Here is a 15,342-nt window from a genome sequence, read left to right on the forward strand (position 1 = left end):
CACATTCCATTTGTGCACAAAAAAATAAGCCAACAGTGAAAAAAATCTCTATCTCAATTGGCTTGAACTCATACGCATTCATCCTTAGCCCCATTATTCACTCTCATCATGTCAATTGATACGTGGAGGCATATCATTGGCTCTTGAGGAAAAGGAAGGAAAACATAACCTCGTGTGAAATGGGTGAAGTGAAATGCCTTTTTGGATTGGTGTTGTGATATGGAAAAAAAGGATGACATTAAGTTGTTGCCACACCTTGGAGAAATCCAATTCAGGATTCTTGAGCCAAATTCATTGGACCTATGTTCTTCAAGGGAAGGGAAAATGTTACATCTTACTTGTATTATTACGTATTGCACGTTACGTGGATTCATTTTATAGGAATTAAGTGAGAGAATTTAAAATAAAAAAACAACAAAGTTTTAAGTTAAAGGGTCTTTCGTCTTATAAATTTTTTATTTTTTTTTGTTTTTTTTGATGTGGGACTAATTTCGTTCACTTTTCACACTTGTAACATTAACAATTTCTTTAAATATACATGAATATTGATTAGTCTATTTTATGATCTGCAAAAAATCAGAAAAAAAAAATACATATTTCTCATAATAAAAAGTGTATGTATAACCAACTCAAAGAAAATGATATTTAATATGTGGATTCTTTTAATTGACGGGATTATTCATCACAAAACTTCCTAATGCTAATAAATGTGAGAAATGTTTGATGGAAACAATATCATGTGTTACATTTGTCCATAGTCCGGTAAGTTGATGCCAAACATTTCATTTCAATCTTAATCTACTAAGGCACTCAACTAAGAAGGGTCAAATAATTCTAGAAGAATTAGAGTCGATTAAGATTATTATCTGCCCCCATTGTTTTAATATGCATTCTAATAGGGAGCTGGATCTGACTTAGAGAACTATTTAAGCTTTAAAAAAATTGATATTAGGCACAGCATAGTTTTTTCTCTTATTGAAAATCACCTTTAGATTTTACTATATCTAATGATTCTCTACCAAAAATCCAAAATGACTGCGAAATTCTCATAGTCAATATCGATTCAACTATGAAAAAATTAATAATAAATTCCACATCAAAGATGGAATATAATAATAAACAAATTCCTCATCGTCACACCTAAGACTGGATATATAGAATATAATTTGCAAGACTAAATATATGTGGATGGTTCAACTAACAAACATAATAAATTCTTTATCATATAAAAATTAAGTAGATCAAACTCAATTTTAAAAACAAACTAAAAGGTTAGGAATTTTTTTTTTTTGAAAGAAAGCTCAACACAACAAGTGGAGCATAGGAGATATTAGCATAGTATGAACTAACACCTGAATATAATTAACCAGAACAAGCAAAGCTATATATATACCCCTTTGTCATCTCCGGCATTGCCATCAACAACAGAGAGGGTCAGCACCTAACCACTCCTTGTAGCTCAACGCAGACATGTTAATAATCTCCTGAATCCCTTTTCCTTTATTCTGAAAGATCCTCCGATTCCGTTCCAACCATAAGTTCCAAATGATTGCACAGAAACACACCATCCATCTCTTGCACTCCTTTTTTGTACTTGAGTTCTCAGTCCAACTCTGAAAGTGGTCTTTTACTGCACCTGGACAAACCCATTGCACTCCAACATATGATAACCAGGCACACCATACCTGCCAAGCAAAGCTACAACCAAGAAATAGGTGGTGGCCATATTCAGCACTATTGTTGCATAACACACACAGGGTATCTTGTTGGTGGATGATCCCAAGCCTATTCAGTCTCTCCTTCATGTTAACTCTCCCAACCAGTACAAACCAGACAAACAACTCTACTCTGGGTGGGACAAGGCCTTTCCAAATGGTACTAGTAAAGCTGTAGCTATGTATATCCTCCGGAGCCATCTCCACCTGCAACACCTGCACAAATGAGTTAGTAGAAAAAATTCCTTGCTTATCATACTTCCATACAACTCTATCCTCTCTCCCAAAATCAATTTTGACCAGCCTCAGAGTTTGGTGAAGCTGATTTACTAGATCCAGTTCCCATTGGAACAGTTCTCTCCTCCACTGAAAGTTCCATATCCAATCTAGCCCATCCCAGTACCCACAGTCCCCTATCATTGATCCTGTTTGGTTTGAAACCGAGAATAACCTTGGAAAGCGGTCTTTCAAAGAACCTCCCTGAATCCAAACATCCTCCCAAAACCGAGTGCGTCTCCCGTCACCCACCTCCATGGACAACCCGGTAATCATCTTTTGTCTAACTTCCTGACTCTTGAGCTGTAGCTGACAGATATCTTTCCACGGACCACCTCGGACAGGTAATACTTGAGAGGACAGGAGCTCATTTGGATTCATGTTGTTGCAAGAACATACTACCTTCTTCCACAGAGGGCAGTCCTCTTTAGAGAACCTCCACCACCATTTAAACAGAAGAGCTGAGTTCCTTATCATAGCATCCCCAACCCCCAGCCCGCCTAACTTCTTAGGGGCCTGAATCACTTCCCACTTAATCAAAGCCATACCACTCTTTCCGCCCTCTTTACTCCATAGGAATCTTCTCTGTAAGGAAATCAGTTTCTCTGCAACAGCCTTTGGTATCTTATAGAGGCTCAGATAATAAACTGGTAGACTATTTAATACAGATTTGATAAGTACCAGCTTGCCGGCCTTATTGAGGATCTTGGCCTTCCAGAGACTAAGCTTCTCCTCCACCTTGTCAATCACTGGCTTCCACGTCTTCACCAACTTTGGGTTTGCACCTAGCCAGATACCGAGATATTTAACAGGTAGGTTGGCTTGCTTACAGCCCAGCACCCCACACATGCGTTGTACCCACTGCTCATCACAGTTTATAGGAATCAGGCTAGATTTATCAAAGTTAATGCTTAATCCTGACATCAACTAAAAGGTTAGGAATTAAGGCCATTATGGTCATATCCCTAAATTATGTGAAACTTATGATGATAAATAGTCTTCCATTAACATAATTTTGAATAGAGAAAGCATGCAACCATACATGCATGCATGTTTCCATTGTTGGCACTCGTCTAAAGTTTGAACAATGGTTAATCAGAGTTAATTTTTAACAAGTGAGATTTTCCAATATATATGGATGGTATGCTATTTTCGTGTGTTATAAATTGTGTTTGGTTTTGAGAATAGAATAAGATAATACATTAAAAAATAGAACACAAAAAATATAGATATAAAAATTAGTATTTTTGTATTTTGTTTAGTAGTGAATTGAATATAAAATAGAATAAATAATAAAAAATCTAATTTATTTTATTTTTTTCTTCACGTAAAATTTAAAATAAAAAATGAAATAATAAAAAATATAATTATAAAAATTTAATAGTGATAATAAAAATATAAAATAAAAAATAAAGTATATCTTCGTTCAATGTATCTATATCCTTCCTATCAAAAATGACACAAAATAAATTAATTCAGTATTTTAAAATATAATATCTCTATCTATATTTCACCTACTAAATATAATTTTATGTCTATATACCAATATCTCAATATATTATCCTTATAACCAAACGCAGTATTTGTTTAATTGGATGGGAATATGAAAACACGCGTAATTATATATACACACACACCACAATTGCTTACTTTCTAGCTTCCATGCAATTTCCAAATTCCAAAAAGCTCAATTAAAATCTCTTCGAAATTGGATTAGAAATGATTCGCATTTGATACGATGGAGATGTGCCAGCTCCCCAACTCTTGTGTATTCTCAACTTATTTGCTAACACATGAGAATTGAGATTAATATATTATTATATAGTATTATTATTTCAATGACAATGACCTTTTACGATGAATTCGATTCTCCATTACTCTTACTCTTATCCAATATGTATATGTATATTCCCTCCTATGGCTTATGGTGATAACTGGAAGATCCTCTAAAATGACAAAAAGTTTTTAATTTCAATTATAATCACTTAAGCTCCTGTATGGTTATTTTTTTTTTGTTTTTGTATGTGTGGATTTTGTCTTTGGGTCAAGTTTACTTTTGTTGTCTTGTTATATGTATATGAACATCCTATTAATAAGCATATTTTGGCCCATTTCATAGTTGGACTTGAACTGAAGCTTAAAATAAGGAGCCTCTTTCTTCATCCTAGGATACAAATATTAGTATTGATCACACCCAAAAGAAAAAACAAAATGTAGTATTGATTAACCCCAAAAGTGTAACTTAAGAGGTATAAAAATACCAATAAAAAGTATCATTTGTGCCGTATAAGCTTAAAATAGATGATATCCCTGCCGAATAAATGACAATTCTGATTAACATTAAAAAGAAAGAGAATGGGAAAGAGCTAATCTGTTTCCAATTAAATGGATTGATGAAACCAAATTTAATGTGATTATTCACATAAAGATCTTTATGTGAAAATAATAGTTACAAAACATTAGATAATTTAACATAGTTGAGTGAATTGCTTAAATTTAATTAGGCATGTGTGAAAGGAATTTGCTCATTCTATCATACAACAAATTTGCTACACTTTTTAAGTTTAGATAGTTCACAAAAACATACAAGACATACTAATAATCATAAGCTTAAATTTAATCAAAATTGTCTCTGTCTACAAGCTTAAGACCCCAACTCATATCTTCACAGTGCCTCACATGAGGAACAAGTTCACCTGTGTCAATTCCTCTCTTAGCCCTGCAGTCATAGAATGGAGGAGCATGGAAACACGGTTCCATCGACATGGCACGCCGGCAAGGAGGATTCGGAGCAGTTCGGTTCTCGGGCTTGTAGAGTATCCAAGGCTTCAAGCCTCCAAGACCTTGAGCAACATATCCAAAAGTAGACCAAGAACTAGTAACCAACACATCACTCAAACTTAAGAGGTACATTTCTGCCCAAGCTTTTTGGTTATGAATCTGTTTCTCGGATTGTTGATGTCCTTCATGGCTTGGTTGGTAAATTCCAACAACTTCTCCTGTCACAGTAGGATATTCCCAATACATGTCCCTTACCTTTTCAAAATAGCCAGCATTTAAGGATGTCATTAGCACCGCTTTCGATTTCGGTGTTTCTGATGGACTCACTATGTCGTCTTCGCGGTTAACATCCGGCAAGAGATTCTCCTTCAATGTACAAGCTAAGATTTGATCCAATACATGTTGGAATGGGCCAGGATCTGTGTCGAACACTCGAATTTGTATGCCAACTCTTTCATTGGCATTGGCTAAATAAGATTCGTAGTATCTTACAACTAGTCCCCACACGTTGTTTGTTGGGTGGAGCAAGTATCTGCCCAAGAAATGGAAAATTGTTTCTTTGTTTGGGAATAGGTCCTTCAGTTCCTGCTCGAAAGACGGCATCAAGAATAGAGATGGAGTGAAGTAATTATCTGTTTTGATGAGTAACCATGGTACTTTCTTGAGGAAATTTTGTTGTTCATCACAGAAGAAAAGCTTGTCTTCATCATCATAGTCATGGACTAGATGAAGGTAGAGAAAAGAGGGCGGCAAAGTTGAACTCGCAACCGAGTTGTTTTTCAGCATTTTTCCATAACATTGTTCAGATTTCTGATTGAAACCATGAAACTGACTTTTGAGAGGAAAATCAGGAGGGAGAAACCAGGACACTTCTGGGAATGGTTCACAAAAGAGATCAACCATATCCACTCCCGGATCGACCAGCAGAACTCGGTCCGTAAGGAGAGCATAAAGAAATGCAGAAGCTAGGGTCAATATCCTATTCCCCAATCCACTAAATGAAATCCACACAACATATTTACAAGGTGAGGACTTGGAAAACTGACCAGACCTGAGTTCTTTCACAGTTTTGTTATAAGCTTCGGTATAAGGTCCACATTGTTTGTGTAGAGCTTCATATTTTCTTAGCCTAGAAATAAGGTAAGAAGAAGGTTTAGCTGATAGTCCTTTGTGATAATTGGCTGATTGATACCTGCTGAGACAAGATCTTTCATCGAATCCTTCGATTAGAAGGCCCCCAATCAGTTTATCAATTGGCTTCTCAACAGAATCAGAGGAAATATTGTTCACACCTTCAAGTCACAGAACATCAAATTCCATTACTTAACAATGAATTCAAATAAATAGTAAAACACTAAATCACAAGAAAGACAAATTTTTGGACATGGGTAAATCAGTTCAATGAGTTGAATTGAACATTTAAAAAGAGAATCAATCAAATGTAAGAACCCTAAAAAAGTTAAAATCTTGGTATCATAGAGACAAGTATAACCGCGGAAATTGGATAGCCAACTTCAAACAACAATCTAAATTCTGTTGTTTCCCATGTGCATTTCTCATCACCAAATTTTAAAAGGACAAGAAAATTAATCTTTGTTGTTGGATCAAGTGCTTACCATCAAAACAAAAATCATAATTGAATTTTCTGTCTCTGTCTCAGAGTACCCTAGGGTAACACTAGTGAAGTAAAACAATGCTTATACTTTCTGAATCAAAGTTCCATTTTTCTTAGAAAATTGAAATGCACCAGGCTAAGAATAAATTAAGCACGTTAATCTTAAACCAAGTAGCTAACACAATGAAACATTGGGAATGATGAAGAAATTACCTTGTTGCTGAAAGACAGTAGTAGTAATAGTGGGTGAAGCTTCTAGAACAGCATCAGAGGGAGGGTCTCTAAGAACAACAGAGAGTGAGAAGAGCACAGAGAAGAGCATGAAAGAAACAAGAAAGAGCCCCATCAAACGCATAAGAGGGAGAGTAGTAGTGTTATTCTTCTTCTCCAAATCTGAGGACAGATTCAGATTCAGATTCTTCAATGCATCATCAGTGTCACCACCTTCTTCCACATTCCTAATTGTAATGAGCCTTTTCATCACTTGCACATAGAAAGTTAAAGAGTAATAGGTGTGGTTCTTGCTTCAACAAGAGACACTGAACAATGATCTAAATCCAAAACTGATCAACTCATACATACAGTGTTGCTGTGCCACTAAGGTTAAGACATAATTTAATAGAGTCATTTGAAAAGAAAGATTATAAAAATACCAAATATACATTAAAATATATTAAATACAAGCAAATATAGAATTAATTTCATAATTGATTCTTTATGTGCTCATATTATTTTTGTAATATACATAATTTTGAATGATTTTTTTTCTTTAATAAGAATTAATAATACAATCTTAGTGTTTATGTAAAATTGGCTGTCGGTGGCTCTAATATGTTAATGTTACCTTCCACTACCAATCGCCATTATTTATGGCTATGTGTTGTCCGCCTCCTTCAATTTTAAAATAAAATAAAGTTTTTCATATAAGGTCTCAATGACCCTTTTTTTTGGGTATATTATATTGTGAGTCTCACATTTCATGAATTAATTAAAGAATAGGAAAATATTAGAGATTAATATTTATTTAAAAATATAATAATTATGTCAGTACACGAGACTTGAACAGTGTTCTCACTAAAAACATCCAACTCTAAAGCTTCAGAAGTGATGACACGTTGTCCGCAATAAATAGTGTTCTCTCCATTAAAATGAAAATACAAACCCACTGCAATGCATTGGCTTATGCATAAAGAAGCCTCCAAAAATCATCCACCACTAGTGTTATCATCCAAAAAAAAAATTGTTGTCCTTTCAGCAGGACTGGTCGCAAAAGTAACATCCCAGTGGACGAGGTAGTTACAGTGTTCCTTCCGAAAGAAGTGCAGAGGTGATGGTTTCGTTGGTCAGAGGTCCTGACAAAATTAAGATGCAAGTAGCATATCTTTCCGCCCATGTGTAAAGACTTGCGATTAATAAAGGATTGGATTTGGGACATCTCACTTTGGCGCTCACCGGAGCTCTTTAAAAATTTCAGTTTTTTTCACTCATTCCATTCATTGACAGAGGAACAACTCTATATAAATATTAGAATGGTACAGGTTACATGAAAAATATAAATCTATTGTTAATTGTACTTGGTAGAACTTTTGGTTGAAGCAGTTTTGGGGTGCAAATAATGGCTGCAAAAAAGACTTGATCAGAGACATCAATCCAACCAAGCTTACTTGGTCGTTGGTCGTGGGTGTTGCCCGATTGTATGAGTTTTCTAGCCAGTGAAACCAGAATGTGGTATTTAACTTGGAGATGGTTTTGCAAGATGAGCAGGTATTGGATGAGTGATTGTTATACGTTGCATCTTCTTCTTTAATGCCTTTCTAACAAGTTTTGGTTTCTTGGGTTTCAAAATGTTTTGCAGGGTGATAGAATTCATGCAACGATATGTAAGCATGGGTTGGATTTGTTCAGGGAGAGGATAAAAGAGCATGCCGTGTATAGTATGCCAAATTTTATTCTGAAAATTAATAATGGGAAGGTAAGGACAACTGCTCATAACTACAAGCTTAGCTTCTATAGAAAGATAGACGTGGAAGTCCTTCCAATCGAGACTTTTGCTTTTAACCCATTCAAAATGTGCCCCTTTGCTGAACTTGAGGCAAATGCTCCAATGGATGAAAATTTGTTGTTTGGTACGTTACATCGACATACGTCTTATTTTGTTAAGATATGATCTTGAATTTTATTACAGGTTTATATTTAAATGGCCTTATTGTGATATGCAGATTACATAGGAGAGGTTGTTAGAAAGGAAGAAGCTATGCACGAGTGAAGAAAGCAAGCGTATTGTACTACAATTAGAAGACCTAGAGTAATATTTACTATTTTGTCACTCCTTTCAGTTGTATATTTTGTTTTTGTTTTGTAGTCATTTAATTCAGGCATATGCTGGATATTAAGTGTCCAAAAATACTGTTAGAGTTGTATTATGCCTTTCATTCCAAGAAGCACAACATTAAATGTACATTGTTTGCGGAATTGGTGGACCAAGTGCTTCCACACTTCGAACGAGATGATGGGGAGCCTTTCATAATGGTTGTTCAGCTCTTTAAGTCAAATGTATACTTAAGTTCTGTGAATGTTCAAAGCACTTACTATGTCCCCAAATCTTACTTCAATCCAAACCTTCCCAAAGTTATTGACTTCAAGAAAAGGTGTGTCTCTGGAGTGCCCAAATTGCTGCTCTGTTATGAGTTCATAAAACATAATTTAAAAACCATATTAAGTTATATGAGTCTTCTTGGACTCTTTACAAATTTGCAAAGGAGGTCGTGTTGTGTGCACAACGGATAACTCCTTTTCAATCGTAGCCTCAATACTCTGTGGCAGATGAGATCAATGCAGGCATTGCCCCAATACGCACCATAGAGGATGTTCTTAATATGATACAGGTGAGGTTTGTAATTGATCACTTAAGCCGATAAAGTTTTGTTACTGATTTTGAAACATTTTTTTAGGAAACCTCCTACTGGATTGTGGGAAACATTGTGTCTTTAGAGATTGGTAAAGATGACTGGTCCTATACGTCATGTAAGACATGTCCAAAGAAAGTTCTAGAGAGCAAAGATATGTATTGGTGTGATCATTGTAGGCGTGTAGGCTTCAAGGCTATACTAAGGTTAGTTGTTTTGTGTCCAATCTTTGTTTGCTTTTTTTAAGGTTCTCTTGATATCATGAACTATGAAATTCAGTGTAGTTGCATATGGTCATGTTTTTATTATTAGCGGTGATGTGCTGCTGAGATGTTGTTCCATGTATAAGTTGCAAGTAATCGTGACTGATGAAAGTGGTTGTATGAAGCTCCTTCTGTGGAACAAAGAAGTAGAGCAAATGGTGGAAAAGGCTGCTGAGAAAATTAAAGAGTTATGCGTAAGTCTAATTCATGGGAGTTTAAAATATTTTGCTCCTGTAATGTATGTTTTCCGGACTGATAAAAAAAATATTATGTGCATGTAAAGAAGTGGGAAAAAGGAGAGTCGTATCCTAAATACTTGGATAATATTGTTGACAAAAGATTCTTATTCAAGCTCAACATCACCTACAAGAATATTAATGTCGTGGAAGGGGTATACAGTGTTTTAAAGATTTCAGATGATGAATGCCTCATGTCCAGTTTTGGTTCTGCCAATTCTTCTTTCGATGCTTCTTTAAGTATAGCATGTTGCGATTGGAACTAGAACTGAGCTGTGTTGATTAGTATATTGTTGAAACTAACATCTTACCTTCAAATGATCTTGGTTCCTGCAGTGTTCTCAACATGTACCTAATACCTCTACAACTGAAATAGGTAATAATAGCAATGGACATGGGCAGTTTCTTTGTCCAAGGTAAGAAGTTTATATGTCTTTTTTTATTGATATCCACCTTATATAGAGATCATTAAGCCTGATCAAGAGGTCGCTCATGTTTTACTTGCTAATTGTTGAGTTTCTATCAATAATAGGATTCAACAGTTGAGATCAACGGTGATAGCTCCTACGAGACTCCAGCCAAGAGGTCCTCCCCTGATACAGGTGATGGCTCTACGGTAGAAGCAGGTGTGTCTGCAGATGTGCAAGCATCAACTAATGAGACTTTTAAGAGGAATTGTGGAAAAAAAATAACTGGATTCAAAACTTTTGATGTTAGTTACATTGTTGGTGTGTTTAAGAAGCTGTGATGAGACAAATATTTTCTTAGCAGTCTAGCTTAGTATATGTAGTCACTGCAATCTGGTAATGATTCATGTGTTCAGTATGGTTAATTAGTTTGCTTTGTTAATTGGGTTGTTAGGGTTTAGGGTCTGCATCTATCGGCAGATATTATGGTTGTCAAAACCTTTAAACCTTACAAGTAAAATTTGCTATTTTACTATGTGGTAGAAAATTCCTTGCACTTATTGCTCGTTAACATGATTGCAATGTTACTTGATCTAAAGGATGCCTAACTCATCCATCATAACTAAATCAGTTCTTGCAGAAAATTTTTGCCATACACTAAAGCTTTTTAGCTTTCGAAATTGAACTATTAGTATCAATGGGAATAGGATAATTCACTTATTGCAGAAGCTAGAGACATCGTGCGTGTTTGGATTAACGTTCGTAAATGGAAGTTTGTATAAAATTGATTTTGATCAAAAGTGAGTTGGTATTAATGTGGTTTATGTTGTGGTAATTTTTATTCAAAATAGATTATAGTACACTAAATATTGTTTGGATTACATTATTCAAAATCACTTTTAGATGAAAAATTACAGAAAAAGATATGAATTTAAATAATTATTTTATGTTATCTTATAATTTTATTTTAGATATTTAAATAAATTTTAATATTCTTTTTTAGTACTCTCAGTACTCTTTAGTACTCTAATAGGATTAATAGAATCATAATATAAAGCAAAAAAATATTCCATACAAAGAAATAACAATAACAGTAAAAAAAAACTCAAACAAAAAAATAGAAGTTTTATAAAAGAAATAAGAATATGCATAAGAGAGTATTGAAAAAAAATATTATAAAAAAAAACAACTAATATGAATAATGAAGGACATAATTATTTCTTAGCACATTATATTTTTCATCATGCATAATATATAATAATACGTTGCTCATTGGGACAATACATATAAGTAATGCTATATGGATTTCCATTTAGTGTATAATTATTATATGAAAAAGTACAGGGAGATAATGAGAGTAGTAAACAATGTGAACAATAGAGTAAAAAAGGAAAAATAGAATTAAAATCATAAATCAGATGATTAATTAATTATTAATCATTCCAGATTTTAATATTTAAAAAATAAGGATTTCAAATTAAACCAAATCACAAACAGTGCAGTTACACCCAATATTACGCTAACTTCTCTTCTCCAATCGTGATATCCAGTCTGCAGAGTAACCCAGCCACCGCGTCCCTTTCCCGCTTTCCGGTCCGATGCCGCCCAGACTCTAGCTACCACCACCCAGCCTTCGGCCCACTGACGAATGGATTTTTGACGGTTTAGAATTTCACAAATGAAATCTCGTTGAAGTATAGTCTCTAAACCAAGCAATAATCCTTTCATACAAAAAGTTGTTTGTCACTAAAACAAACCCCTAAAATTTATAAACCGAAGTATTCAAACCTCGGGTCGTCTCTCAAAGGACTTGCAGGGTAATGTTCTTGTTATTGGTTATGGACTTGTTTATTTTGGGGTTTTGGATAAAAAGCATGAAAAGTAAATGGCAATGAAAATAAACTAACAACCATAAAAGGCTCTTGGTAAGGTGTGAGAACTAGAAGTCCTATCCTAGTTATCCTTCTCAATTGTGATGAGAATTGTTCATTGCTACCACTTAGTTAACCCTTACTAATTGAAGGAAAGTCAAGTGGATGAATTGACTTGAGCCACAAGTTCTAGCCGACTCCCAAGGAAAGACTAGCTTTAGTGCACTCCAAACCAATTAGCAATCTCTCCAATTACCAATCAACAAAGGAATTAGATAACTCAAGTGTCACTAATTACTCTACCTAGGCCAAGAGGAACAAATCCTACACTAAAACTAAAAGAAGCATTTCAACAAACACATAGAGTGCAATAGAAGTAGACATTATTAATTGCAAGAATTAAAGGAATCTACAACTACAAAAACAAGAGATCAACAATAGAAAAGCAAAGAAGAACAATTATTATGAATTACCTCTTATTGGATTGAAAGAATGTAGAGGGAACAATACTAGATCTATAACAAAATGCAAGAACAACATAAAGGGAATTACAACAAAAGAGTAGAAGAAGATGAATCTAACAACAAAGAATTGAAATGTAGAAGTAGAAGAAAGCAAAGATTAAACCCTAGATCTAAGAACTAATCCTAATCCTAATCCTAATTCTAGAGAGAAGTGAGAGCTTCTCTCTCTAGAAACTACTTCTAAACTAATCCTAATGTGTGTGTAATGAATGGAATCCCCTTTTCTCTTCAATCCTTGGCTTTAAATAGCAACTTTGGCGCCAAAGTTGGTTGCAATTGGGCCCCACAACCCTTCAGAATTCGTTGGTTGCGAATTCATTAAAAAATCATATATCAGCACCGACGCGTACGCGCACAGCACGCGTACGCGTCCATGGGGTGATTCGCAGGTGCGCGCAAGCGCCAGGTGCGCGCGCGCGTCCATGGGCGAGTTCAACTTCTTTGACTTTTCATGATTTCTCCACTTTGCATGCTTTCCCTCTTTACTCCTTTGATCCATTCCTAGCCCTTTTCAATCTGAAATCACTAACAAACATATCAAGGCATCTAGTGGAATCAAAGGGAGATTAAAACCATCAAATTAAGGGTTGAAAAGCATGTTTTCACATCTAAGCACAAATAAGGAGACAATCACAAAACCATGCTATTTCAATGGATAAATGAGGGTAAAAGGTATTAAAATCTCTTAGAATCAATACAAGATAAACCCTACAAATGGGGTTTGTCACCCACGCCGCCCAGCCTCTCTGCGAATGTCTGATCACACGCGCACCAGCCCTGGACAGCCTTCTTCGCGCTACCCACCCGTCGCTGCCCAGCCTTCAGCTGACACCACCCAGCCTCTCTGCAACGTTTGATCGCTTTAATTATTTGATTTGATTAGACCAGTACGTTGGTATATTGTTTCTTCATTTTGCTTAAGGGACCATACTGAGCATGACTTTCATATGATTGGCAGTGTCATGAAAGGTGGTCCAAATGTAACATCTAATCCATTGTTGTTAACCGCTATACTTGAGAAAGCTAAGGAGCTTGATGTGCCAAAAGATATTGTTAAGCACTTAAGCATAATATCAAAAGAGCTTCAGAGAAGGGATAGGAGGCTTATATTGAGAAGTTGTCGTTGCGTGGCAGCTCTGTCGCCGGATCTCCTCCCCTGCCTCCATGCATCATCGTCGACTCTCTCCATCCCGCAAATATGTTGGATGTTCAATTCACTAGGTATGTAGGTGGTTATTTTAATTCTTAATTGGATGGTTATTTTGTTCAATTCAGTTTAAGTATATACCATTAACAAATGTTGGATGGTCATTTCACTAGGTAGCCGGATAATTATTTTAATAACTACGTGGATGGTTGTTTGATGATGATCCCGCGACGGTGATAGGGAAGGGGACTACAGGGATGGACAATAATGGCCGGTGAGAGAGCTTCTAACGCTGGAGAGGTGGGATGATTGATGAGGGTGGGGTGGCAGATGGTTTGGGGGGAAGAGGGTGTTTAGGTGAATTCCTTTGGTAAATTAGGGTTGGGATGGTTAATTTTTTGAAATAACTGTTGGGTTTTTTGGTTTAAATAATTTGGAAAATTTTCTTTCCCCCTATATTGGGCTAAATTCAGAGCCCATTGTTCACATTGTTTAGATTCCTCATTGTCTCCCTAGCGGAACTGTTATTATATACATTAAACCACATATACTATGTTGCTATTCATAGTACCTCAACTAAGTCAATTAGGCCAGTCTTCTGCATAACCAATAGCTTTGTACATTCTATTCAATTTCTTAGGTGGCTCAATTTCATCTTATAAAAAACTTTTTAAACAAATGCCCTGGACATAATAATGTTGAGTTTTCCATTAAGTTTTTCGTAGAAAAGTGTATAATTAGACATAAGAAGAAAAGCATGAGGTTGAAGTAGAAAAAATCCCACAGTATATCTGATGGAAAGACACTGTTAATGTTTTTAAGACCATGTAGCGAGCACCTCCTAAAATATTCTATACTATAGCAGATTTGTTGTATTGAAGATATATAATCGAAAGCACGAGCAGTTTTTCATGCCAAGTAGATCAATGAACAAGATACATAGAAGATTCTCATATAGAGACTTCAGTGTAAGGCAACAGTTCTAAGATAATCATAGCATTCTACCTCTAAATAGAGAAAATTTAAGCAAAGAAAAAGCAGAAAACACTAAATGGGCTTATTCTTGATCAAGAAACTTCTTTGTGCTCATTCTTGATCGCCGATTTGGGAAGAAGGTCTATTATACAAAGCTAAGGTTTTGTTTTTATAGTGCAAGCTAAGACCTTTCAACTTACATTCATTACTTCCAGTAGCAGTCCACATTTATTTTAGACTGTGTTTGGCAAAGTATCCTATAATAGAAAAATATAGAGACATTAAGATGGTGGTATTTTTCTTTGTCTACACGCTCCACTGTCCCTTCTTTGTTGGCAGTAGAAAATTTTTGTTCGAAGACAAAGACTTTTTGCTTATTCGTCTAATTGTCTCCTCCATATATGATTGTATCTCCTAATGTCTTTATATTTCTATTATAAGACAGTTATCAAACATGGTCTTATGTACATAGAATAATGGGAATTAAGGGGCGGTTAAGGATTCGTGTTGTTATGTTACCCCTTCTAAAGTAGCTACATATATGAACATGGATTTTTTTCGCCTATAGTCAAAGTTCAACTTGTGCTTGATTTTGGCAGCGATTATACTTGGCCGTCTTGAAAACT

At 35.3% G+C, this 15,342-nt stretch overlaps 1 protein-coding gene and 1 pseudogene across 1 annotated transcript; one reads left to right on the forward strand and one right to left on the reverse strand.

The window, feature by feature from the left end:
- Window positions 1-4,502: 4,502 nt before the first annotated feature.
- LOC112722512 (galactoside 2-alpha-L-fucosyltransferase) lies at window positions 4,503-7,318 on the reverse strand. The gene is made up of 2 exons (XM_025773569.3): window positions 6,601-7,318; window positions 4,503-6,064 (listed from the first exon to the last, which is right to left on the reverse strand). Exons 1-2 carry the CDS (start codon window positions 6,866-6,868, stop codon window positions 4,608-4,610), a joined length of 1,725 nt encoding a protein of 574 aa, XP_025629354.1. The 5' UTR covers window positions 6,869-7,318; the 3' UTR covers window positions 4,503-4,607.
- Window positions 7,319-7,321: 3 nt separating this feature from the next.
- Window positions 7,322-10,717, forward strand: LOC112721730 (uncharacterized; annotated as a pseudogene).
- Window positions 10,718-15,342: the final 4,625 nt, after the last annotated feature.

This window comes from Arachis hypogaea, chromosome 11 (genome assembly GCF_003086295.3).
Source record: "Arachis hypogaea cultivar Tifrunner chromosome 11, arahy.Tifrunner.gnm2.J5K5, whole genome shotgun sequence".
Lineage (NCBI taxonomy): Eukaryota > Viridiplantae > Streptophyta > Magnoliopsida > Fabales > Fabaceae > Arachis > Arachis hypogaea.